The sequence below is a fragment of the Halichoerus grypus genome, chromosome 2, assembly GCF_964656455.1.
Source record: "Halichoerus grypus chromosome 2, mHalGry1.hap1.1, whole genome shotgun sequence".
NCBI classification, from domain to species: Eukaryota; Metazoa; Chordata; class Mammalia; order Carnivora; family Phocidae; genus Halichoerus; species Halichoerus grypus.
The window spans coordinates 26,588,633-26,615,036 of record NC_135713.1 but is presented as its reverse complement, the minus strand read 5'-3'; the positions used below and the strand labels follow the sequence as shown (position 1 = coordinate 26,615,036).

Sequence of the window (26,404 nt, the reverse complement as noted above, 5' to 3'; positions counted from 1 at the left end):
TTATCTTTTTTTTTTCTTTAATGTTATGTTAGTCACCATACATTACATCATTAGTTTTTGATGTAGTGTTCCATGATTCGTTGTTTGTGTGTAACACCCAGTGCTCCATGCAATACGTGCCCTCTTTAATACCCGTCACAAGGCTAACCCATCCCCCCACTCCCTCCCCTCTAGCACCCTCAGTTTGTTTCTCAGAGTCCATAGTTTCTCATGGTTCCTCTCCCCCTCTGATTTCCCCCCTTTCATTTTTCCCTTCCTACTCTCTTCTTCTTTTTTTTTTTTTTTTTAACATATAATGTATTATTTGTTTCAGGGGTACAGGTCTGTGATTCATCAGTCTTACACAATTCACAGTGCTCACCATAGCACCTACCCTCCCCAATGTCCATCACCCAGCCCACCTCATCCCTCCCACCCCCAACCCCTCCAGCAACCCTCAGTTTGTTTCATGAGATTAAGAGTTTCTTATGGTTTGTCTCCCTCTCTGGTTTCATCTTGTTTCATTTTTTCCTCCCTTCCCTTATGGTCTTCTGTCTTATTTCTCAAATTCCTCATATCAGTGAGATCATATGATACTTGTCTTTCTCTGATTGACTTATTTCACTTAGCATAATACCCTCTAGTTCCATCCGCATCGTTGCAAATGGCAAGATTTCGGTTTTTTGATGGCTGCATAATATTCCATTGTGTGTGTGTGTGTGTGTGTGTGTGTGTGTGTATAATATATATATTATATATATATATATATAGTATATATACCACATCTTCTTTAAACATTCATCTGTTGATGGACATCTAGACTCTTTCCATAGTTTGGCTATTGTGGACGTTGCTGCTATAAGCATTGGGGTGCACGTACCCCTTTGGATCACTACATTTGTATCTTTGTGGTAAATACCCAGTAGCACAATTGCTGGGTCATAGGGTAGCTCTGTTTTCAACTTTTTGAGGAACCTCCATGCTGTTTTCCAGAGTGGCTGCACCAGCTTGCATTCCCACCAACAAGGGGCACTTGTATTTTAACATCCAAAAAGAATGAATCACTACTGATAGGATTTCAAATATTAGACCATTAGGGCAGGATCGATTTGGGGGAGTCCTTCCTCAATGTCCCTCAAATCACACTGTCTTTAGAAAAAGCAGGTAAAACTAGCAACAGAAAGCCTTCAGGTCAGCGTCCTGTGAGATGACAATAAGATTTTTAAAAATTAATTATTTCCAACTTTTGTTATTTGTTCTGTGGCTATCAACTGAGAACAAGTTCCTTTAGTTTCTAATAGAGAAAAGAAGACAGAGTTTAAAGCTGTTTGATCTTTGCAAACTCATGTCAAGCTAAGAAGCTAATTAACATATAAATGCCAATACAAATAATTTCACTGCAGTCAGAGGTTGGTTCTCTCTGGGGAATTTTAGTCCTGAAGCAGTTTAGAGAGTGCAGTTTATTATTTTTTTTATTTATTTTTTTAAAGATTTTATTTTGTTTGTTTGACAGAGAGAGAGACAGAGGGAGGGAACACAAGCAGGGGGAGTGGGAGAGGGAGAAGCAGGCTTCCAGCAGAGCAGGGAGCCCGATGTGGGGCTCGATCCCAGGACCCTGGGATCGTGACCTGAGCTGAAGGCAGTCGCTTAACGACTGAGCCACCCAGGCGCCCCTAGAGAGTGCAGTTTAGAAAGGCCACAGGACTTATGATGGTGGCAATATTTGTGTCTGGGACTAGTCCATTTTCCAATCATGATCCTACTCGTACGTAGGTTGCTCTTCTATCATTACCCCCACATTATGAGTGAGGAAGGCCGAGGGCACAGCAAGTATATGTCAGAACTGAGCTTGTACCTGTGTTTCATGGCTGTAGATGTCTTGGCCTCCTGCTGTGTTAACTCTCCATCATAACCAGGTGTCTCTGCTGTCCTCAGGGAGCTTTCCCACTGAAGGAGGGGGGGGTGCCTGGACACCATGAAAAGAGAAGATGGTTTGCTAACTATGCTAATACAGCTCTTTCTTGCTTTCTAGGTTTTGGAGGTGCCTTGGGTTACCTTTTGGGTGCCATCGACTGGGCTCATCTGGAGATAGGAAGAATGCTGGGCACAGAATTCCAGGTCATGTTCTTCTTCTCCGCCTTGGTGCTCACTTTGTGTTTTATTATTCATCTCTGCAGTATTCCTGAAGCCCCACTTAGAGATGTTACAAAGGACACATCCCCACAGCAAGCCCCCCAGGACTTTCCATTGCCATCAGACAAAATGTACCAGTATGGGTCTATTGAGAAAGCTAAAAACGGTTCTGTAAACCCAGAGCTGACACTGAAGGGAGAAAAAAACAAAAATCCTGCTGAACAGGTAAGATGCAAATTCTTTTTTCTTTACTCAGGAAAAATATCCTTGTTCTTACTCTTCTTATTTTTTTTTATTATTCTTTGTTTTGTTGGCTTGTTTGATGTGAAGTCTAATTGAATCTTCCAATCCCCTTTCGCTCTTATCCCTTTGAATTAAAACTTTAAAAATGTGTGCATTTTCCTCTGGTCTTCCTCTTATTCTTTTCAGAGCATCAGAGTAGAGAAGAGGAAGCCAATTCCAAAATGTTAGACCATAAGAGAAGCCTGGAACCATTTTTAGGCCTCAAGAAATATCTTAACTCTTAGATTGGGATTATAAATTTGTTCCTCCAAATGACAGCATCCCTGGGTTGGTAACTGGGTTGGGCATGTTGAATTTGTATTTCATGAGTTGATTAAATATTTTTTTTAGGCCATTTTCAGTGAACTGGTCAGTGAATTAATTAGTTTAAAAATTAAAAAAAAAAACTCTACTAAATTACAGAGAAATGGGACTAGGTTAAGGGGAAATTGTCAGAGAGAAGAGGCTAGAACTGTGCTGACCAATACATTGGCTACTCGTCCCATAAGGCTATTTAAGTTTAAATTAATTAAAATGAAATAAATTAAAATGTCAGTTCCTTAGTTGCATTAGCCACATTTCAAATGCTTAATAGATCCTTGGGCCTAGCACTACAGTCCAGGACAGTGCAGATATAGAACATTTCCATCACTGTAGAAAGTTCTTTTGGACAACACTGATGCACAGCTGCATCCTCCTTCAAGCTGAGTTTAATGACAATACCTCATTAATATAAGTACAAAGGATTCCCTCACTGGCAAAGGGGTTGTGGAAGACCTGGGTTTAAATCTTGATTCCTCTAGCTGACTGACCTGTATTATTCATTCAACAATTACCAGGCACTTGCTGTAAAGAGCCTGAAGATTAAGAGCATATGGGGCACCTGGGTGGCCCAGTCAGTTAAGCGTCCAACTCTTGGGTTTGGGCTCAGGTCATGATCTCAGGTTGGTGAGATCAAGCCCTGCTTTGGCGTCGGGCTCTGCTCTGAACGTGGAGCCTGCTTAAGATTCTCTCTCTCCCTCTCCCTCTGCCCCTCCCCACCCAATGCTTACAGGCACTCTGTCTCTCTCTAAAAAAAAAAAAAAAATTAAGAGCATAGGTGTTCAAATCCTGCCTCTACCACCTCTGGAATGCATGACCTTGGGCATTTGTTTCTGTAAAATAAGAAAGTGATTCTATCTACCTACAAGGATTTTGTGCAAATTCCATGACATAAGCCATGCAAAGTTCCTACCACATAGTAAGGGGTGAGGTACAAGTGCCTATTATGAGCCTGACAGAAGGCTGAGCACCTCACACACCAACAAGGAACAGATTTAATCTGTGCTCTAACAGAACTTTCATACAAGCTCAGTGAATCTCTATGAGTTCAACTTCTCTTGATGGGCTGGCCTATCTATTTTCCAGGATTATTGGGTTGTTCAGCTAAGATAAAGCATGCAAAGGTGCTTTTTAAGCTTTATATAAGTATATAAGTGTATTACAGTCATTATTCAGTCAACAAACTACTTCAGGTACCAAGTATGTACAAAGCATTACTAGGTATTTAGGGATCATGAAATTGACTAATCTCTGCTTCCTATGCTCAAGAATTTACAGCCCTAACAGGGGCCATAATAAGCCATTTATACCAATACTTATATTCCAAGGTAGAATATACACTTTCCAAAATGAGGGTGGTGGTGCAGTTTGAGAACTGAGATTATTATTTTTTTTAATGGCAAGAGGAGGCCTGAATTATTTCAGGATTCAGACTGGATCCCATAAAATTCATCGACAATTCCTCCATGCCATCATTGCTTACCTCAACATTTCAGTAGTCTCCTTTTGAGTGTACTCTTGTGAAGTTCTCTTTCCTACTCTCGCCTCTGTGCCTTTTTCATGTATAAATCCACCACCCCCCAATCTCCAGTTGACAAAGGTGTACAATACGTGAAGTAAAGCAACTCCCAAGGGTTCAGAACTATTGAAAGGACTTCACCAAGGGAATCAATCAGTCACAGAATAAGATGTCAGCTGAATTTTCATTCTGAGTGAAAATACCCAAAGGGCTTTGAATATTTACATTCCCAGCTTTTACAGAACTACTAGGCACAATTTGAAAGTTCATATTTATTTTTGGATGAAAGGAAAACAGATTAACAATGAAAGTAGGATGAAAATTATGTATAAGGCAGAAGCATAAATTAATATTTGGAATGAGGGATGAATATTTACTGGCCACATTCACATCTTAAAATTTTGCATTTTTGGAAAGAAAAGAAGAAAAGTAAAAATAAATCACTTAGTCTGAGGCATGAAACTCAGGCTGTTGCTGTTGTTGTTTAAAGATTTTATTTATTTTTTTTAAGTAATCTTTACACCCAACGTGGGGCTTAAACCTACAACCTTGAGAACAAGAGTTTTATGCTTTACCAACTGTGCCAGCCAGGAACCCCTGTTGTTTTTTTGTTCTATACCCTTAGCTTCTTCCTATGGTCAAATAAAAAGTAACAAGGCATCACTGAGGTTTTTTTTTTTTCCAGTCAACATTTATTTTTACAGTTACCATGTTTTACATGCAGAAAAGTTATTTTTCCTAATTCCAAAGGAATGTCTATACGTTTTAAATACTGACTAGGCACAGTTGTTCCCAGTTATCTGAAGCTTAACTTTCCACATTTCAGTTACTTGTGGTCAACTGCCATCTGGAAGCAGATTATCCTTCTGATTTATCATCAGAAGGTCAATAGTAGCCTAATGCTATGTCATCCACCTCACTTCATCTCATCCCATAGGCATTTTATCATCCCATGTCATCACAAGAATAAGAAGAAGAGTAGGTACAACATAATGATATATTTTGGGAGAGAGACCACATTCACACAACTTTTATTATAGTATATTGTTATAATTGTTCTATTTTATGATTGTTGTTGTTAATCTCATAATGTGTCTAATTTATAAATTAAACCTTATCATTGGTATGTGTGCATAAGAAAAAACATAGTCTATATAGGTTTTGGTACTATGTGCAGTTTCAGGCATCCACTGGGGGTCTTGGAATGTATCCCCCATGCATAAGGGTGGGGATGACTGTGTAAGATCAGTTTAGTCATGGCCAGTAGGTTAAATACTACAAAACTAACAAATTAAAAAATCAATTTATATAACAAATCTACAATAAGTAAATATATTTTTCCACAATAAATATTGAAGTAAAAAGCATTATTATATAAAGTTAAGAGTTATAAAACAATATGTTGTTATAGTTAAAATAGAAACTCCCAGGAGACCACCTTATAAATAAACTAGCCAGGACTCAATTTCATTATGTTGAGATTCAGAATAAATAAAGATCTGAGAAGAAAGACCTATCACCCCACCATGACTGATGTTTATAGTCTCAGTGTCTTAATATTCCAAAGGTTTCTTTCTTCTCTTATATAACAAGATGCTGAAAGCTGCTTTATTCTTTGTATTTCAAAACAGTTGTGTCAATAGTTCAAAATTTCTCATCTTCTCAAAGTTTCTGATACAAAAAAAATAGTGTAGCCTTTGGTTTCAACATAATTTAAGCCTAAATTAAAGAATGTGGGGGGGGGTGCCTGGGTGGCTCAGTCATTAAGCGTCTGCCTTCAGCTCAGGTCATGATCTCAAGGTCCTGGGATTGAGCCCCACATTGGGCTCCCTGCTCAGCGGGAAGCCCGCTTCTCCCTCTCCCACTCCGCCTGCTTGTGTTCCCTCCCTCTGTCTGTCTCTCTGTCAAATAAATAAATAAAATCTTTAAAAAAAAATAAAGAATGTGGGTATGTGTGTGTATGTGTGTGTGTGTGTGTGTCTTCTATATTGTTTTCACCTCTGACTCCACATAGGGCTCATTTATGTGTGCTGGCTCATGGCAGGATCCAGAGAAATAAACTGGGAAGAGGTACGTGACCAAGAGCAGGGAGATGATTGGCTCTCTGTATCAATTTTCTGTGCTACCTAGCAAATTACATAGCAAATTACCTTGAGCAGCTTAAAACCATATTTATTATCTCACAGTCTTATAGGTCAGAATTCTGGGTGGGCTCAACTGGGTTCTCTGCTTAGGGTCTCACAAGGCTGAAATCAAGTTGTTGATGGAGGTGCATTCTCATCCGGAGGCTCAACTGGGGAAGAATCGGCTTCTGAGCTCATTCAGGTAGAATCCAGTTCCTTGTGATTATAGGACTGAGGTGCTTGTTTTCTTGCTGACTGATGGCCAGGAGTCACTCATCTCCTAGAGTCCACTCTAAGGTCCCTTCCATGTGACCCTTCCACCTTCAAAACCAGTAACCTTTGTGCTTTGAAACTCTCTGACTTCCTCTTCTGCTCCCAGCTGGAGAAAATTCTCTGCTTTTTAAAGGGCTCATGTGATTTGGTTAGAATCACCAGATAATCTCCCTTTTGATTAACTAAAAGTCAAGAAATTAGTAACCCTAATCATATCTGCAAAATCCCACTGCCATGTAACATAACATAATTATGGGGTAACAGCAGGGGACAGAGATCATGGGGCCATCTTAGAATTCAGCCTACCACACTTTCAGATTCAAGAAATCTAAGAATTATAATCATCTAAGGGCTAGTTAGATCTATGAGCTCTGTCCTTGTGTAGTGGTTCTGTCACTCAAAGACAGGATGCTACATATCTCTTACATCTTGGCCCAAAGCAAGCCCCATTTCCAGTCCCTTTACCTTTAGCTCTCCAAAGCCTTATTTGGGCCTGAAACTGCTAAATATCCACACATACTTAACAGAACACCTCCTATAAGACCTCTCCGTGGAAACCTTGGTGCCATGCCAAGAAAGTGTGACTCTGTGGGGTAATCAACTGACAGATATGTAACATGGCTGTGTGCTCTGGCTCACACAGCTGGTTGCATGTCTGCACTGAAGGTCACACCTGTTTCATGTTTTATTCCAGCCTAGGAAGGCAATGACCATGAAGTCACTGCTGAGGGCGCTGGTGAATATGCCTCCCCACTACCGCTGCCTTTGCATCAGCCACTTCATTGGATGGACCGCCTTCCTGTCTAACATGCTCTTCTTCACAGATTTCATGGGCCAGGTAATAAACATGTCTGTGCACATACTCATTGACTTGCACATCAATCCATCACTCAACACCTGTCAAGTTTCTTCTAGGCTCTCCCCTAGGATGGGCACAGTAAGAGTGTAAGAAAGAGTACATTCAAGAAGCTGTCTTACAGACAGGAACTGGAGCCAAGTTACTACACCCTAGACATCTCTATGGGACCAGTACTTGATCAAATACAACAGACAGGGAAGAATCAGTGTGAGCTGCAGTAGTCATGGCAGGCTTAATGAAGGAGGTATAGTACGATCCAGGCCTTGAAAGGTGAATGGGAGTTGGACAGAGAGAGAAGAGGGAGAAAACATTCCAAGCAGGAATAAGAATGGTATGTGTGGAGATGAGTCAGAAGCCTGTTGGCTGTATCAGAAGAAGGGTGGCAGGGTTGCCTAAGTTAGGCGGGGGCCAGATGTTAGGTGGAAAGAAAGGTGTTAGTGATCCAGGGAAATATTGTTTAGACTTGATGGCATTAGGACTTCTGGAAGGTCCTTGAGTAGAAGCATAAAAGGATGAAAGGGGTGATGTGGTCATGGGAGAATGAGCTCTGTGTCTTAGGAAGGGCCCCCGGGCAGGGACATGTCACTCCCCAAGGATGGAGAAGCAGAGCGCATGAAAGGGAGTCCCTACCACACTGCATTTGTATCTCAATGGTCCCAAATCTCTCTTTCAGATTGTGTACCAAGGGGATCCCTACGCTGCACACAACTCCACAGAGTTTCTCATCTACGAAAGAGGGGTCGAGGTTGGATGTTGGGGCTTGTGCATCAATTCCGTGTTTTCCTCACTTTATTCTTGTAAGTCTCTTCCTCCTGAAGGTATCGTCTAGAGGGCTCTGGTCTAGCAGAATCTTGAGTTTTATATTTCTATATTTATTTTTTTGCTTTTTAAAATACCGGATCCTTGGGTTGCCTGGGTGGCATAGTCGGTTAAGCATCTGACTCTTGGTTTCAGCTCAGGTCGTGATCTCAGGGTCATGAGATCGAGCCTCATGTCAGGCTCCTCCCTCAGTGTGGAGTCTGCTTTGGATTTTCTCTCCCTTTCCCTCTGCCCCTCCTACTCATGCTTGCTCTTTCTCTTTCAAATAAATAAATCTATAAAATAAAATAAAATAAAATAAAATAAAATAAAATAAAATACCAGATTCTTGATAAATATATGGAGATCAGAAAGGACCCTTAGAAAGGACCACAAGAAGTATCCTTTGCCATATTGAATTCTATGTTATTTTCCTCATTGATTACTTTTTCCTTGGAGTCCATGGGTTCTTGATCAAAGTTCCCTGGAAAATAAAAGGAAATCTTGTAAATAAGATGGTGGAGTATTAGATGCACAAGGGCTAGAGTCCCTGCTCTGAGTATTGATTAGCATCAAGTCTATGTTCTACTGGAATAAGATCATTGGTGGAGTTTCACAGATAGGCTTATTAGATCTGTATATGACAGAACATAGGAGGGATGGTTAATATGCTAGGTGACAGAATTAACATGCAAAATGACCTTAGCTCAGGTGGGGAGGGAAGTATGTCACAGGAGCACTATTCCAGGATTGAGGATGACAACTTTCTTTCTCAGGTACTAGCTTTCCATGGGGACCAGAGTTGATTAACCCCCACTTAGCTAAGTTTTAGTTGTAAAGACATTGCAAACAAAGAGATTTCTGTGATTGGTTTCATTTATTTATTGTGTTTTTTAAAGATTTTATTTATTTGAGAAAAAGAGAGAGAGCATGGGGGGAGGAGCAGAGGGAGAGGGATAAGCAGACTTCAAGCTGAGCTCAGAGCCCAATGCAGGGCTCGATCCCAGGACCCCAAGATTATGACCTGAGCTGAAATCAAGAGTCAGTCACTCAACAGACTGAGCCACCCAGACATCCTTGTGACTGGTTTTAAACAATCCCAAACTAATATACTATAACCCTAGTCTCATTTGGTGCCTGCCAATGTATATGGAAATCTCTAAGACCTGTATACACTGAATTAAGTGAAATAGTCTAGCCTATAAAATGTATGCAGGTTCCCCCATTTGGGATGGAAATTGGGCTTCTAATAATAATGGGAGCTCCTCCTGGATTATGGGGAGATAGTTGGCCCCCAACTCAGAGCTCTAAGCTTTGGGTAGGCGCAAGGGACAGCAGGGTTATGGCCCAGGTGGGAGAGGGGGAAGTGATGGAGGACAATCCCTGTTACCATTCTCAGGGGCACACGTTCTGCCATTGAAGTGTGCTTCTTAGTGGGGGAAGAGAGTGAATGCATATAATGACCCCTTGTCTGACCTCCACCTAGCCACAGCACAGCAGGAAACCTGCTTCAAGATCAACAAATCTCTTCAAAATATAGCACAGTTGGGAAAAGGTGACCTAATACAAACATGTAAGGAATTCAGGAGCCCAGTAATCATGAAACCATAAACTTTATTAATTTAAAATTTATGATAACCAAATAATAGTGGCTTAAAGCTTATATTTCTACCTTTTTCCCCTAGAGTGCATGAACTAAGAAAATCGCAGGAGGAAGATTTCAAGTACTTAAAATAGAATCCGAGATTGGTAGACTAAAAGGGTCTCATTATTCATCTCAATCCCTTTGTGCTTTCAAGACCTGGGGGTACTATTTACTACTACCCTCATTCTTGTCAAAGGAGTCCATTTTCCCACAAGTAATATGCATTTTAGTTTTGTGTCAATTAAAAAATAATTTTTTCTCAAAGAATCCCTACTAGGGACATCCCATTAGTCTAGTCTTAGTTCTTGTATGAATTTCATTGCACTTGAAGATTAAAATGCATGTTATTTTTAGGCCCTTTGAGTTAAAAGCCCTGTGTACAATAAACTATTATTTGAATAGTTTTCCAAAGTTATATTAATATATAAATTTATGGGATCCCCTTTTTTTTAAAAGTAAGTTTCTTTTTTTTTAATTCTTTTTTTAAGATTTTATTTATTTATTTGACAGAGACATAGCAAGAGCAGGAACACAAGCAGGGGGCAGTGGGAGAGGGAGAAGCAGGCTTCCCACCGAGCAGGGAGCCCAATGCAGGGCTCGATCCCAGGACCCTGGGATCATGACCTGAGCTGAAGGCAGACGCCCAACGACTGAGCCACCCAGGTGCCCCTATGGGATCCCTTTCATTTGAACTAGAGCTAAAATTTTATTTATAAAATACCAACCAGAACTTAAGGATCTTCAGGAGCTCTCCGTGACCATAAGATAAAGTCAAAGTCCTCAGCCTGGCATTCCATGATTTTCAGTTTGGTCCCGTTCACACTTTGACCTCTCTCACTCCTGTTCAGATTCACTACCCCTGATGACTCACTACACAGACTTTCTCAGCTCTGTGTATTTCCTACTGCCTTTAGTTTCTCCTTCTCCAGATGCTCTAATTCCACATCTAGACAACTGCTAATCATGCTTTTAGACTCAGCTCCAATGGACCTTGTCTGTTAAATCTTCCAAGTTCTTTCCCCCTGCACTCTAACCCACCCTGAGCAGAATCAATCTTTTCCTTCAGTTCCAGAGCGCACCATCTATCTTGGACTCATCACATAACATCAGAGGCAGATCTGGAATTTCTATCCAGATGGAGTTTGGCAGGGCAATCTGGCTGCTGGGGTGGAGGGTGAGGTATGGTATTTTCAAGTTCCTTTTGCATAGCAAGCATACTTAGATCCATGAAAATAGCAATATCGAGTACTGAAATGTAGCCAATTTATCATATCCGACATTACTAGTCCTAGCTGGTGCTTAAATCCGTCATTTATCTCCAATCCTAATGAGAGGCACAGTGTGAGGACATAACTATGACTGGGTATTAGACCCAGTGGAGGGCGAGTCAGATTTACCCTTACACTTACTGATTTCTCTTCATGGATAAAGGATTCTTTGCTTGGCTTTCAGTCTTTGTTCTGAAGTTACTTATGTTTCCAAATAGCTCTTTATGCTTCTTTGCCTTCTTCTTGGCTGGCCTACATATTGGATGAGAGCATTTCCCCAGTGAATACTGATGGTGTCTTTTAGGTACTGAGACACCTAGATTACATTTTTTGTATAAATATAATCATTAAGCAAACAGAAACTGACCTAGCTCTATACTGCTTTTTCTCTCAACCTTGACAACAGCCCCCTAGGGATGGTATGAACTTAATAGAGGAAGCAACGTTGCCCACTTGTCATTTTCAGAGCTTTGACTTCCATGGGATGATCTGAGACAGTATTTAGTTTCATAATTGATTCAAATTTAATACAGATTAGGTTTCTTGTCTCTGTGATGTGAATCCAACAGTTATTTGGACAGATAGGGAGAATTTCATTCTTGAATAGACACATTTCGGTCTTTATCATTTATCCCCTGGGTTCGTGTTCCAGTAGAATGGCCAGGGGAAAGATAGGGAGCCTATGGATGAGAAACAGCTATTTAAAAAAGAAAGACTGAAGTTTTTTGTTGTTGTTGTTGTTTTTTTTTAAGATTTTATTTATTTATTTGACAGAGACACAGTGAAAGAGGGAACACAAGCAGGGAGTGGAAGAGGGGGAAGCAGGCTTCCCACTGAGCAGGGAGCCCGATGCAGGGCTTCATCCCATGACCCTGAGATCATGACCTGAGTGGAAGGCAAACGCTAAATGACTGAGCCACCCAGGTGCTCTGAAAGACTGAAGTTTTTTAGGGAATTCTCCTACCATGGTAGAACATAGTAAACATTGTAAAACATTGTAAAGCAGAACATAAACATAGTAAAACATTGTAAAGCAGAATTTTCAATTTTTAAGAATGAACTCTACTAGAGTACTTTCATGAGCAAGCCAAATTTACCTGCTGGGTGGGGAACCAAGTTAAGAGATAACCATCTTCAGCCTCAGCCAAGCCTGTATTTGTTGAAATGACAATAGCCACCATTAACGGGATGTCTTCTGTGTGCTTGGCACTGGGCTGAATGATGTCACAAGCATTGGATTTCATTTGATCCTGACAACAACCACAAAGAAGGGTTTTATTAGTTCCATTTGTTTGTATAGGTTTTTTTCGATGAGGAACCTGAGGTTTTGAGAAGTGATGGGAATGGACTGACAGGGAGGGAGCCCGCAATGGGGAGGTGCTGGGTACAGTGAGGGCCCCTCACCAGCCTGGGAAGTGTTGGCAAGTCAGGGAACCTGTCTTTAGACAAAGAACATTCTTTGGCTTCCTTCTCAGGTATGCAGATGACATTCAAATGGAGATGGAGGGACCAGATGACTTGGATCATTCTTAAAATCTGGTTGTTTCAGTTGCCTCCAACCTGACTTTGGGCCATGGGGCCAAGATAGGCCTGGATTGTTGTTTGTGTCCTGTTAGGCCAGACTCTGAATTAGAAGGACCCACTTTTCTTCCACGTCTTGCACCCCCACAGTCCCATAGCCAAGGTGCGCTTTTCCAGCACCTCTTTGCATCCTGTTGCTATTCAGCTGCCTGCCAGAACGGCGCCTGGTCCTTACTTGTGGGAAAAAAAACCAACCTAGCAAGACAATTTCCAGCCCTCTGCATGCACAGGATTTAAAACCGATTCCAAAAGCCAGCTATTTTGAAGCAAAGATAAGGAGGTTCTTTTGTTCCTGATTCGGTATCAAAGGAAAGCTCCTAAAAAAAAGTGAATCTTCAAAAGAAAAGATTGTCTGAAATTACCAAATGCTGTGAGGCACTTCCAGGTGTAATTTCTTTCTTTCTTCTCCCCACAGACTTGCAGAAACCTTTGGTATCCTACATCGGATTAAAGGGTCTTTACTTCATGGGGTATTTGCTATTTGGCCTGGGGACGGGATTTATTGGGCTTTTCCCGAACGTCTACTCCACCCTGGCTCTGTGTACCTTGTTTGGTGTGATGTCCAGCACTCTGTACATTGTGCCCTTTAACCTCATTGCCAAGTACCACCGCGAGGAGCAGGAGGAGAAGGTGCGTCATTGAACCTCACCGGAAGGCTGGGGGGATGTGGTAGGAAAGTACAGGGCAGAGCTGGAGAATCAGGGTCTTGGAACAGCAACTCTAAAATGCCCAGCCAAATGTAATGATGGTCTGGCCAAAGCATGACCACCTTCGCAGCCCACACCCCCCTCCTTACTCGGAAGCCCTGGGCACCTGGAGAGCTGTAGAGCAGGTCCAGTTACCCTCCGGTATCTGATTAGGAAAAGAAGGCTCAGTAATGCTGAGAAACAAGCCCCCCCTGGTTATCACACAGAGACAAAGAAAGGGGAACCTGGGGACTCTGACGCCTGCCCCAATGTCCCGAGCACCTGCAGCATTTCACCTGCACCGGCACCCACCCCAATGGCTGCAAGGTGGAATTTCTGGGAATCGTTGGTTAAAGGTAGGAGATTTCCCTTGGAGACCAGGTTTTAGCAAGTCAGACCCTGCGTGCAAGGAGGAAAGCTGAGGTTGCAGGTGGTCACCCCACCAGCTGCCTCCAGGGAGGCCTGCCCCAGCTCTGCCTTGAGGCTCAGGCTGGAGGGCAAGGCACCGTGCTGCCCCCCAACAAGAGTGGGTTGGTGTTTCTGCTCTAAGAAAACCACCTCTTCTTTTCAAAAGATGTCACTTTTTCTCCATGAAAATAGGCATCACCTTTCCTTAGCTGGAGTAGTGATACAAGAGCTGAAGAGGTAACTTCCAGCTCACTCTATCACAGTGTGACGCTGCAGAAACACGTTTATGTGGCTGCAATGCTCGCCGCTTTCCCTATCCCTTGACCTGGCAAAGGCCGCAGGGCGAAGTGGCACCAGGAGTTAGAACCTTCCAAACGAGAGTTTGTGGCTGTCCTCACCCCCCTGGCAATCAGTGTCACTAATGTTCCGATGCACGCAAGGGTCTTGCTGTTAGAGACGGTTATCATGCAGAACCGTCCCTCCTAGGGGGCAGTTAGGGGGTACCAGGGCACAACACACAAGCTTTGGACTCAGAGAAACCTGGATTCAAATCCTGCCACCCCTACTTTGCAGGTGTGCGACACAGGGCGTGTTACTCGTTTATTTATTAAATATCCCTTAAAATGAGTTCCTTTTTCGATAAGGCAGTATGTTCACATGGTTCAACAATGCCAACCATTTCCACGCACACTCCCGAAGTGGCTCCCACTGACACCTTTCCTATCGCCCTCCAGGGCTTACGCGTGAGCCCCTTGCTAGGTTCTTCTTTATCTTGTTTAGCCTTCCAGTATTTTAAAATGAACATCAAGCAAGTATGAATCTGTTTTCCTACTTTTCTTCTCGTATTCAAAGTATAATGTGCTTTTTTCTGCACAATGCTTTTTTTCTTTTTTTTTTTTTACTTAATGGTATAGGAATTATCATTCAGACTCTAGGGCCTGAGCTTCCTAATCAAGCAAATAGGAAAAATAAGCCCACCTTAAGGAGTGGTTGGAAAATGAAATTAAACAAGGTAGTGCAAGTGGGGTGCCTGGCATCATGCCTACCTGGCACCTGGGAAGGACTCAAAAAATGGTAGTTAGTATTATTGTTGTTCTATGGGGATGATAGTATGTGCAACCCGGGAGGAGGGGAGGATGCGGTGAAGCAGCGAAGCGACACAAGCCGAAGAATCTTGTGTAAGGCCCAGCACATAAAAGACACCTGGTGAATGGCAACATTATCAACCAATTCAGACCAACTGCATTCTGAAAGGTTGAAACGTTTTTTTTTTTTTTTCATGTTGCTTCTCCTATGTAGATCTGTGCTTCAATATCCTTCTTATACATATTTGAACTTCTAACACGATGGAAGGAAAGGAATGGCATATTTATTGAGTTTCCATTACATTGTATTTATTGACTTCTTTTTTTTTTTTAAAGATTTTATTTATTTGTTTGACAGAGAGAGAGAGAGATATAGCGAGAGCAGGAACACAAGCAGGGCGAGTGGGAGAGGGAGAAGCAGGCTTCCCCCCAAGCAGGGAGCCCGATGTGGGGCTTGATCCCAGGACCCCAGGATCATGACCGGAGCCAAAGGCAGACACTTAACAACTGAGCCACCCAGGTGCCCCTACTTATTGACTTCTTAGGAAGAGATAATTTTGCATATCTTAACCATTTAACCTTCCTAGGCATTAACAGGGGAGTTTAAGACTTGGTCTTGAACAGGTTGTGTAGCTGCAGCCAAGACCATGGGACCCACAAGCTGAAAGGATTTCCCATCTGGCTCTTCACAGAAAAAGTGTGCGCCAACTTCTGCCCTAAAGCACAGTGGCTGTAGATGAAGCGTGTTCCTGTGTTTCCCTTGCAGAGACAGCAGGCCCCGGGAGGGAGCGAGGACGGCGGTGAGAGAGGGCAGGGCCTGGCCTGCGCCGTCCTCACCTGCATGGTGCAGCTGGCGCAGATCCTGGTTGGAGGTGGCCTGGGCTTTCTGGTCAGCAAGGCTGGGAGCGGCATCGTGGTGATCACGGCCTCTGCGTTGGCACTGATCGGCTCCTGTTTTGTGGCTCTCTTTGTTAGATACGTGGATTAGGTCAATAAACGTTGTCCCTTCCCTCAGACACAGGGAAGTCCATGGCAGGAAATCAGTCTCTTTTTTGGGCTCTGCAGTTTTAGGGTCTGCCCATTGGATGCCCTGTGATAAGACCTCAGCCTCAGCCGTCTGCCCACACCTCACTTTCTGCCAGCTCTCTGCACAACAGTTTCCAGCTTTCGGGCATCATTTATCTTAGAAAAGATTGGGCTCTGCCTCCATTCACTGGGGCAAAGGTTGAGTGTGGGAGAGAGCGCCTCCACCTCAGGCTATTTCTGGCCTTGACAAAACTCGAGAAGCAGACTAGTTCTACACACGACAAATTGGGTCTATTCTATCATGTGGGTTTTTTTTTCTTAATCAGAGGTCCGTATTTTGTCAGAGGGTCATATTTTTCATTAAGTCACCAATACTCAAAATACTGCTGATGATTTATTTTATGATATTAATTTACTCATATTTAATTCGTATTTAATTTGCTCATATAGACAGATAGTCCCTGACTTACAATGGTTCAACTTAACTTTTTTTTTTTTTCTACTTTATGATAGTTGGGAAGCAATGCTCATTCAGTAGAAACCCATACTTCGAATTTTGAATTTTGATCTTTTCTGGGTGATATGCGGTATATTCCTCTCTCATGACGCTAGGCAGTGATAGCTCAGCTCCCAGTCAGCCTCATGATCCCAAAGGTGAACAACTGGTACATTGACCATTCTGTCCCCATACAGCTCTGCAGTTTTTTTTCCCTTTCAGTACAGTATTCAATAAATTACATGAGACAGTCAACACTCAAAACCACTCCATCTTCCCCAGTCTGCCTTCCTCCCTCTCCATCACATTATCTATCCCAGAGCTGCAAGGTCATGACTGAGTTAGAGGAACGATCAGGGACAATCGATACCTGCTTCCTTCCTGATAAGTGTGGGATGATGATGAGCAAATGCTCAGAGGACCCCATGTGACTCAGTACCCTACATTTATAAAAGAAACAGCACCTTTATAAAAGAAACAGCTACCTCGCTTGCTTTACCCACCTGTCCTTGACCTCTGTAGGGCTTAAAAATGGAATTATTTGCGGAGTTCAATGTTTATTTCCTGATCATTTCTCCAAAGACTGTTCTGGTGGTTGAAGATTTTGAAATCAATGAATGGGTGAGCTAGGAGAGTGACCTGCAGCTGAGGACCATCTTACCTGGACTCCAAGAAGTTAAAAGTCGTCATCTTTGGCCAATCACAGGGCATGGTCTTTATTATGAGTGAAGCTCTTTTCAGCTGGAGTACTGGATGGGTTGCTGGCATGAAGAAAGGTGCTAGAGCATGCACCCCCCCCCCCATACATATGCACTCTCACACACTCAAATATTCAAATAAACACTGGGCTCTTTCAACTCAACTCCACTGAGGTTTGAATGAGTGGATAGAAGCCAATTTTAAAAGCCTTTAACCACCTTTGGGAACTCAAGTACTTGTTCTCAGTATACCAATGGCATGTTCTCTCTGGGACAAAAATGTTCCATTCCCAGACAAATAAAACAAATACAGGGACACCTAAATTCTGAACAGAAATCCCAGAAAATTCTGTAGAAGAAAAGGAAGCCAAACTGCTTTGCTTCCTGCTTCCCCCCACCATGCAGCAGACATTCCAATCTCAAACCTTTAATCATTAATTTTCTTCAGCTTCAAATGTCCTCTCTATGTCCCCACTGCCTGTCTAAATGGGCATTCCTGCCCATCTAAATTGTACCCATATTTCTAGGTCCATCTCAAGTACTATTTTGGTGAGGAAGTCTCTGACTCCCGCCCCCCGCCAGCAGAACCAAGCTTTCTATCCCTTATATTCCCATAGCACTTTCTTTTAGTCCTTGCTATGACATTCAACTCACTGTTCCATTACTTACGTACCTTGTGGACATGGCTCTGTCTCCTTCTAGATGTAAAAGTCAGTAGTGTGTCCAGCTGGTATATGCCATCTCAGCACCCAGTACAGGGCTTGGCATGCAACTGGCACTCAAAAAAAAAAAAAAAAATGTGGCCATTGCCTAGTTCATTTTTTGTCTTTGTGGTAGACAGAAGTCATAGTTTTTGCTCCCTCCAGCCATGTTCTTACAAGCCCTCAGGTTCAGATGGGGACCAGTTGATTCTTTTCGCAGTGTTCTTTCATGAAGGCCTTGTCCCTAGCCCCTTCCATTTTTCTAGTGTCCATCACAGCAGAAGCACACACTTCAACATACTTTCCTAAAAACCCCAAGCTACCAACACAGTATTTTATTGTCAGAATTGAAATGGCAAGTTCCTTTGATAAAGAGAATCTCTCAATAAGAGTCTAATATCAACACTATACATGGATACACTGCCAAGCTACTATTATTTGTTCTTTCTGGGTGTTCACTTGCATGTTTATTTTGTTTTGGGGACTTGGAGGGGCTTGCAGTTCAATTTTTTTAAAAGATTTTATTTATTTATTTGAGAGAGAGAGCACGAGCAGGGAGAAGGGCAAAGGGAGAGAGAGAAGCAGGCTCTCCGTTGAGCAGAGAGCCCAATGTAGGACTCAATCCCAGGACCCTGAGATCATGACCTGAGCCGAAGGCAGACACTTAACTGAGCCATCCAGGCGCCCTGCAGTTCAATTTTTATTAGCCCAATCGCTATTCAATATCTATCAATAATTTTTCTTCCTAAAGGGCAAAGAAAGACTAATTTGCCTACTTTATATATTTATGTTTTAAAGTAAACCCTATACCCAAGATGGGGCTTGAACTTAGGAACCAGAGATCAAAAGTCACATACTCTACTGACTGAGCCAGCCACGGGTGGGTCCCTAATTTGACTGCTTTAAAACAAAAGCATTATTCTGTTTTCTAAAAAAGTTAACTTCTCAAGACTGCTCAGGATTGAGGAAATCAGGAAGCTTTTGTTTTTGTGGCAAAGGTATGAATGCTTAGTAATTGCACTGTGTTTTGTCACAGAAAGCAGGATAAAGGACGCTAGGGCTGTAGATGGTCACACTTACCCTTAAATCTCAGACAATATACGGAAATTTCCAACAAAATTACAAAAAGATTTACAGTTTGAGAGGTTATTTAAACAGACATGTTTGTATAATGATTATTTATTGTGTTAAAATAACCACAGCAGTAGATGCCCACGTTGCTGGGTTTTTCTTGTTGTTGCTGTTTTACCCCAAGCTAGATCGCCAAAGAGAACAGAAGCACCTCTGTCAAAACTAGCAGTTGGGTGGATAGACTGATATTTGATCCCCATTCTCTAAGCATCCTCAAGAAAGGATTAAACTGCTGTGACCAGAACAGAATTGTCATAAGAAACGTGTCACTCTTCAGAGATGGTTCCCTAGATTGCCTGGGGGTTACAGAAGAATTCATAATACTCATTCACTGTGCAGAGCACTGCTTAGAATAAATGGAACTTGGTTAAGGTGTGTCCTATGGGAAGTCTTACTCCCCACCTTGTCCTCTCCATATCATGAGAAAGAGAGAACCCCACACCAGAAATTCTGAGGATCCCCCTAGAACAGACTCTCTGTACTCTCTTCCCTTTAGGACAGATTTTACTTGAGTCTTCCGTTCCCTTTCCCACCCCACCCCTCCTGTTGAAATTTGGTTTCCAGGAGCACCCCCCTTTCCCCCCGCCCCTGCACATTTCTACAGCATCTCTTAGTTTTCTATCTAAGCCTACAAAAACTCTGGCGGAGCCATCCCTCTACTGATTGGTCCCAAGCCGCTATCAAAGGGACATCCGGATTCGCGAAGAGTGAGGGCTGGGGGGCGGGGGGGGGGGCGCTGCAGAGACGCCCCCACTCCCAGGCCTGTCTACTCAGACCTTGTCAAGTTGCTCCAGGGCACAGCTCACCTGCAGCGCGGAGTGTTTCCAGGAGCCCCCTCCGCTCTCCGGGGAACCCGGACGTCCCGGCGGCCAGCGCCTGGCGCACTCACTTCCTACTCGGTCACCAAGGAGCACGTCAGCTCCCCTTTTCCTTTAGAGGCGGTGGCCCGAAGAGGTCTCTCTTCAGTCCGTCTCATCACACTGCATCCGCTCCCTCCCGCAGTGAGGCCACTCCCCAGCGAATCGCTAGCGCGTGTTGGAGACAAGTATTTTGCCTCGGGTGACATCTAAGCGCAGAGTCGCGGTCCGGCTCCCGCAGAGCCACTCGCTCTGTCCGGGATGATAAACGATACAATGCCCCCCTGGGAGGTGCCCCTCTCGCGGTGCCTTTCTCTGGAGGGCGGATCGGGGTGGTCACTACTTCCTTCCGACTCCGAAGAAGTTTCTTATTCGCGAACTAGGTCTCCTGCGCAGCCACGCAGCAAGTCAGATGGCGCTGTGGTGGCCTCGCGTGCCAAGGCGCAAAGGAAAGGTTTTGTAGGCGGCTCCCGCGGTTGGATGCACTTGGAGGACCCCTTCAAGAGCTCCATAAAAGTGGCTGGAATAAATGCGCTCAATTGTCTGCGCACCTTTGGCTGAGCCCCACTTCCTCGTGCCCCAATTTCTCTACGTTCTTGATTCCTTTCCCGCTTCTGCGCGCCCCCCACCCCCGCCCAGGGTTAACAGCTTAAGGGAGGAAGAGGCGTATGTGGGGAGAAGGGGACGCAGGCTGGTGGCTTAGCCCTGTGAGGTTGACCTCGGCCCGTTTGCCAGCGTCCTCTCTCCACCCGGTTTGGAAGCCTTCCCTCTCCGCAGACAGCCTCCCCTCCCCCGCCTTTTCACAGGCTGCTCCTTTACGCCTTTACCTATCCTGGTCCCTCCTACCTCTGGATCCCGTGGGCCCCCAGCATCTCCTAATCCGCTCTCCTCTTGCCCCACTCGGGGAAGGCCACTTCGCAGCGACTGTGCCCCCTGGGCCCGAGTCAGTAGGCGGAGCTGCTGGGCAGCAGGTCGTAGTGCCCCCCACTGTAGACCACCACGCCGGGCGGGTAGTAGACCAGGTCAGGCTCCGCGGTCCGGTGGAGAGGTGCCAGGGCCTGCAGCCCCTGATCCTCGGGCTCTGGCTTGGTGGTGGCCGTGAAAGGGCGCATGCTGGTGAGGGAAGGCGACGCGACGCGCCACAGTAGACTCTTGAGCGCTTTGCGGAATTCGCGGCGCACCAGGCAGTAGAGGATGGGGTTGAGACAGCTGTTGGAGTGAGCCAGGCACACGCTCACCGGGAACGCGTATACCTGGCACAGGAAATACTCTTGGCTGAAGGGCACCGCGTTGAACTTGATGAGGATGCTCCAGGTGGTGAGCGCCTGGTTGGGCAGCCAACACAGGAAGAAGGATAGGACCACGATGGTCACTGACTTGGTGACCTTGGACCGTCTCCGGGCGCTGGCTGCGGCCAGGCCGCCCCGGGCCGCTGAGGCTCCTCCTTCGGTCCCAGCCACGCGGCGGTCGGAGATGAAGCGCACCAGCAGAAGATAGCACAGGCTGATGATACACAACGGAAGCACGAAGCCTAGCAGCACCTTCTGCAAGTGGTAGAGGCCCAGCCAGAACTGTCTGTCTCCGCCCAGCAACTTGTCGGGGAAGCGCACCAGGCACAGCTCCTCGCCCATCACCTTGAAGGTCGTGGAGAAGATGGAGTTGGGCAACGAGGCCAGCGCGGCGGAGGCCCAGATCAATACGCACAGTGCTTTGGCTGAGAAGCAGCGGCTGTCCCCCAGGCTTTGGCCGCAGCAGTCGCCCCGGCCATGCCCTCGGGTCCGGTGGCTCTTAAGAGCCGAGGCCACCGAGCGGTAGCGCGCCACGCTCATGGAGGTGAGGAAGAAGACGCTGGCGTACATGTTCATGGACGTCACTATGGATACGATCTTACACATGGCCTTGCCGAAGGGCCATTTGAAGTCGAGAGCGTTTTCCACCGCCCAGAAGGGCAGGGTGAGTACGAATTGAAAGTCTGTCAGCGCCAGGTTGGTGACGAAGAGGTTGATGGAGGACTTGCGCCATCCGTGCTTACTCTTCATCAGGTAGAGCACCAGCAGGTTGCCGGTCAGCCCCAACGCGCAAACCACCCAGTACACCACGCTGATGAGGATCCGCACCCGCGCCTCGGTGTCCGCACTTTCCGCCCCGCCGGTGCCGGGGGGATGCCCCGGCGCCGCGCCGTCCGGCAGCTCTAGCCCCAGCTCCCACCACAAGTCCTGGAGCTGCAGCGACGCGTTGCCGCTGGTGTTGGCCGCCTGTAGAAGGTACGGGATCAGACTGAAGAGTTCTGCGAGCTCGTCTCCGCCAGCCTCCTTATTCATGGTGACTGTGGTGGCGGCAGCGACCACCTGCAAGCGCAGGGGCTTCTAGGTCATGATCCGGGGTGTGTGTGGGGGAGAGTGCAGTCAAGACCGAAGCCAGTCCAACTCGCTGGGGGTTCTGTCCCGGCGAGGGCGCAGGGCGTGCGTGGGAGCTTTCAAAGCCGCAGCTGCAGATAGTTCCCGGAAACTAGGTGCCAAACGCTTCCCCGCGCGGGGTACACAGCCTCGGACGCCGGAGTTGCGCTTGGCGTCTGTTCTGGAGGGGAGTTCTAGCGCAGCTTCTGAGGCGAACGGTGGGCGCCCAAGGGTTCTCTGGCCAAGGTCGGAGTCTCCCGGTCCTTGCCGTACGATTCAGACGTTCCCCCACTGCCTTTGTTGGGCACTAGCCTATACCCACCCTGCCGCTCAGGAGCGCTACTGGGGGCTCGCTCCTTCTCTTTCAAATACCTTTGTCGGTTCCCTCCGCTGCTGCTTGGACGAGGTTTCTGTCCTTTGAGAGAAAAAGGAGAGTTCCGTCTACCTCGCTCTGACCCTCTGGAGGTCTTTCGATGTCTACCCAGCTGCCTCGCGCCTTCACCTCTCCGCTGTTGTCAGCTCCCAGTGAGTCGCCAGCTGCGGCCACCCGAGTTATAGTTGTACCCGCAAAGCCTAGGCTGCGGGCTCCCAGGGAGCATGCGTAACCCCCGCGCGGGGGAGAGGGGGCGCTTTCCGAGGTGCTGAACTTCGCCACGCCCGCCTCCGGGAGGAGGAAGCTGTGGGTAGGGGGCAGAGCCCACTAGCTGATTCCCCTTTTCCACTTCAAAGTTTCAGGACATGGTTGTAACCCTTTATTTTCCTTTGTTGCTGGAGAAAGAGTCGGCTTTGATTTGCGATCCCTTTTTCTTTCTTATTCCCAAACATAACTACAGGTATTAGAAATTTTTTTCTTTCTTTCTTACTCCCACTTTATCTTTGAAATGATCCCATTTGATGAAAGATGGTTCTAAAAATTCACGATCTCTTGCCCATTTTTGTTTTTAAAAGCAATGAGCAACCTCTTCATGCCCAGACCCTAAGTCAGATGATGGGCTTTAACCGGATAGACAAACACAAGCTCCGCTTCTCCTTCTTTAATTATCTAACCACTTTACTTGGTGCCTGTGACTGTCAGGATTTTCAAAGCGTCCTCATATAGCAAAACTCTGGGTTCAAGTGTTGCCCTCTGCCTTTGGTATATTCTGAGAACTGAAGCTAAGCCGAGAATATATCATTGGTGAGCTGACTTCACAGACACTAGATATCACCTGTCCAGCCCTCAGCCCAAAGCTCTTCCACAAATTGTTTACCCACATGCACTCTCTTTACCTTGATTTAGTTGGAATAGAGGATTCCATAAGGCTGTTTTTGGACCACCAGCCGCTTCCTTTCACTACTATTATAATCAGAACTCTTTAACAGGTGTTTTTTAGACCAAAGGAAGTAAATGCTAAGGAATCTTCTAAGTTATTTTGGACAAGGGGAACCAGTGTAAACCATTTTAATTACTTCTCAAGTTGTAGTTTATTTAAATGTCAGTTCAACTGCTCTAGTGTAAATTGCACTTTTTAGGGTGGACTTAAGAAATTTGAAATGTTTTCCTCACTGTCCCCAACAAAACTGAGACAAAAGTATCTTAAGCATGGCTGTTCTCTCTCGGGCGAAGTCCACAACTTTACTTACAGAAATCGAGAGGATATGACTTTCAAGCAGAGGAGATGGTAAAATACTTAGTTAAAAAAAGAAATGTAGTACCCAAAACATATGAAGGGAAACCGAAACAATCTGGATTCCAAAGCCGGAACCCAGTTCCAAGCAGAGAACACTCTTCACTAGAGACTCTGGACTTCTCCACTTGCCTGCTAGAGGGCGTCAGGGCTTTAGTAAAGAACGAACCAAAACCAAACCACCTTTGAACTGTTCTAATCTGGAGAAGCTCAACCCTGCTCTGATTATCGCTCCCAAACCACAGGTTGCCTCTGTGGACACCTCTTATCTCTGTTTTAGTAGTCTCACCTTCAAGCTCACTTTTCACTTCATGTTTTACAGTTCTTTCTCCATCAAATTTTTCTCTCTCCTTTCTTTAAAAAAAAAAAGTAAAAAAAAAAAAAATTTCAAGGTACTGTTGAAAGACAAAGAAGACTAGGGCATACCCTGACAGCACTTTGCCTTGGTTTTCACATTCGTATATGGAAGGAATTATAGTTTTCAAAAATTCTGAGGCTAGGTACTAAGCAGATGACATCAAAGTCAGGTTGGCAGCTTGCTAAAAATATAAATTGCAATTCTCCCCCCAGTCCCACACTGGCCCAGAGATTCTGATTCTCAGTGGATTTGGAAAAGGGCCCAAGACTCTACATTTTAAAAGCATTCTTCCAGATGATATTAATTTTTTCCCAAGTTTGGGAACATCTGGACTTTTATTTCTTTTCTAACATTCCGTGTAAAAAATATTAAGTCTCCCAAAGTAATTAATGTCCAGTGATGGTTTATCACACACTAGGATTGGAAGCAAAGGAAGAGAAGGAGGTCTTGGCAAGTTTCCCTAAAATCGCATTTGGGCCCAACAATGACATTTTCTTCACTGTGGGACTGGGATGGCCATGTGCTCTTGAGGTACGCCAGGCCTTGAATACTAGCCCACACAACTCAGATTGAGCCCTCAGGAGAGGCTGTTCCCAAGTGCTACTCTCCGAGAATGCTGCCAGATGCTTCTGAGCCTAGAATGTTCTTCATTTCCAAATCTGCTCTCTGAAAATGAACCAGAGATCATGTTCAGGAATTTATAGTGTCACTTAACTAAGCCTTTGTTATGGAAGCAAAAATCCCCTTTCAAATATGAGATGAACTTTTCCAATATGAACTAAAGATATTTTGGACCATTTATCTTAAAAGCATGGGCCATGCTTTTCTCAAACATCATCTAAAAAATTCAAGGAGAGAAACATATCAGTTGTGGTCAAATATCACTTAGGTATATAAGATCATATCCAAATAATGTAGTATATAACCAACAGGTAAGTAAAGGCCAGGGTGTGAGTTTGGGGGAGCCTGTTATCATGTGGATTGTTTGTTCTGGGTACTGTAGCAAGACAGAACTCGAGCTGGATCTAAATGAGGAGACAGGAAATTACAGGTTTCAGGTCAGAGAGGAGATATATAATCTTGATTCTGGGATTCTACAAAGCCAGGTGGGTTTTCAGAAAAAAGAATCTATTCTTTCAAGATTCTTTTGGAATATGTGCAGATACCCTTCACTGTGCATTACTTCTTTTCAGTCTGCAGATATCACAGATTTTTATTTTACCATAATTATGAATTGAGTTCCTAATAGGCACAAAGCAATGTGTTAGGTGTTTGGATATATAGCAACAAAAACAACAATGGCACAATATGAATGATAATAATAGAAACAATGATAACTACTTATATTTCACATTTATTTGGACACTATTATTTTCCTAGAGTTGCTGTAACAAATTACAACAAAACAGGTGGTTTGAAACAAGAGAAATTTATTATCTCAAAATCCTCGAGATTAGCAGTCAGAAATCAAGGTGTTGGCAGAGTGGGTTCCTTGGAGACTCTGAGGGAAAAAACATCCCATGCCTCTCTCCCAACTTCTGGTGGGTCTATGTTGATTTCTTGGTTTGTAAGTGCATCACTGTCATCTCTGTCTTTGTCTTCAGATGGCATTCTTCTTTCTGTGTATATCTTTGTATCTCTGTTTTCTCTCTATAATGACATTAGTCATTGAATTAGGGTCCACTTTAATCCGTAGGACCTCATCCTAACTAATTACATCTGCAAAGAATGTACATTTACATTTCCAAACAAGGTCACACTCACAGGTACCAGGGACTAAGACTTGAACATATCTTTTTAGGGGACAAAATTTTACCAACTACAGGTAACAACCGTGTGCACTGTGCAAAGGGTTTTATCTGAATTTTCTCACCTAATACTGAAAACCAGTGAGGTTGATACTATTATCATCCCAGATCTGATTTTCAGCCTTTAATGCCCGGAACTCCAGAGCTGCATATCCAACTGCTACTTGGCACTTCTACATGGTTGCTGATTCCCTTCAGATTTCTCAATCTTAGTCTAAGGCATTACTGTTCATATAACTGTTTGAACCAAAACCCCAAGAGTAGTTCTTTATCTCTCATTTTTCCTTACACCAATTTAACTCAATC

General features: G+C 44.4%; 2 protein-coding genes across 2 annotated transcripts in view; one reads left to right on the top strand and one right to left on the bottom strand.

The window, feature by feature from the left end:
* The window catches only part of SLC45A2 (solute carrier family 45 member 2), a 33,855-nt gene extending 17,863 nt beyond the window's left edge, over positions 1 to 15,992 (top strand). The window contains exons 3-7 of the mRNA XM_036107442.2: positions 2,012 to 2,337; positions 7,325 to 7,468; positions 8,163 to 8,286; positions 13,197 to 13,411; positions 15,727 to 15,992. Coding sequence (XP_035963335.2) covers positions 2,012 to 2,337; positions 7,325 to 7,468; positions 8,163 to 8,286; positions 13,197 to 13,411; positions 15,727 to 15,948 — 1,031 coding nt within the window. The 3' untranslated portion in view covers positions 15,949 to 15,992. The remainder of the gene's footprint in view (positions 1 to 2,011; positions 2,338 to 7,324; positions 7,469 to 8,162; positions 8,287 to 13,196; positions 13,412 to 15,726) is intronic.
* Positions 15,993 to 20,517: 4,525 nt separating this feature from the next.
* Positions 20,518 to 22,816, bottom strand: RXFP3 (relaxin family peptide receptor 3). Its single transcript, XM_036107450.2, has one exon. The coding sequence runs from the start codon at positions 22,188 to 22,190 to the stop codon at positions 20,814 to 20,816; it is 1,377 nt and encodes a 458-aa protein (XP_035963343.1). The 5' UTR covers positions 22,191 to 22,816; the 3' UTR covers positions 20,518 to 20,813.
* Positions 22,817 to 26,404: the final 3,588 nt, after the last annotated feature.

What these genes read in the sequence shown, in the direction of transcription:
- RXFP3 (XM_036107450.2), bottom strand. Translation starts at nt 22,190, where the DNA reads ATGAATAAGGAGGCTGGCGGAGACGAGCTCGCAGAACTCTTCAGTCTG.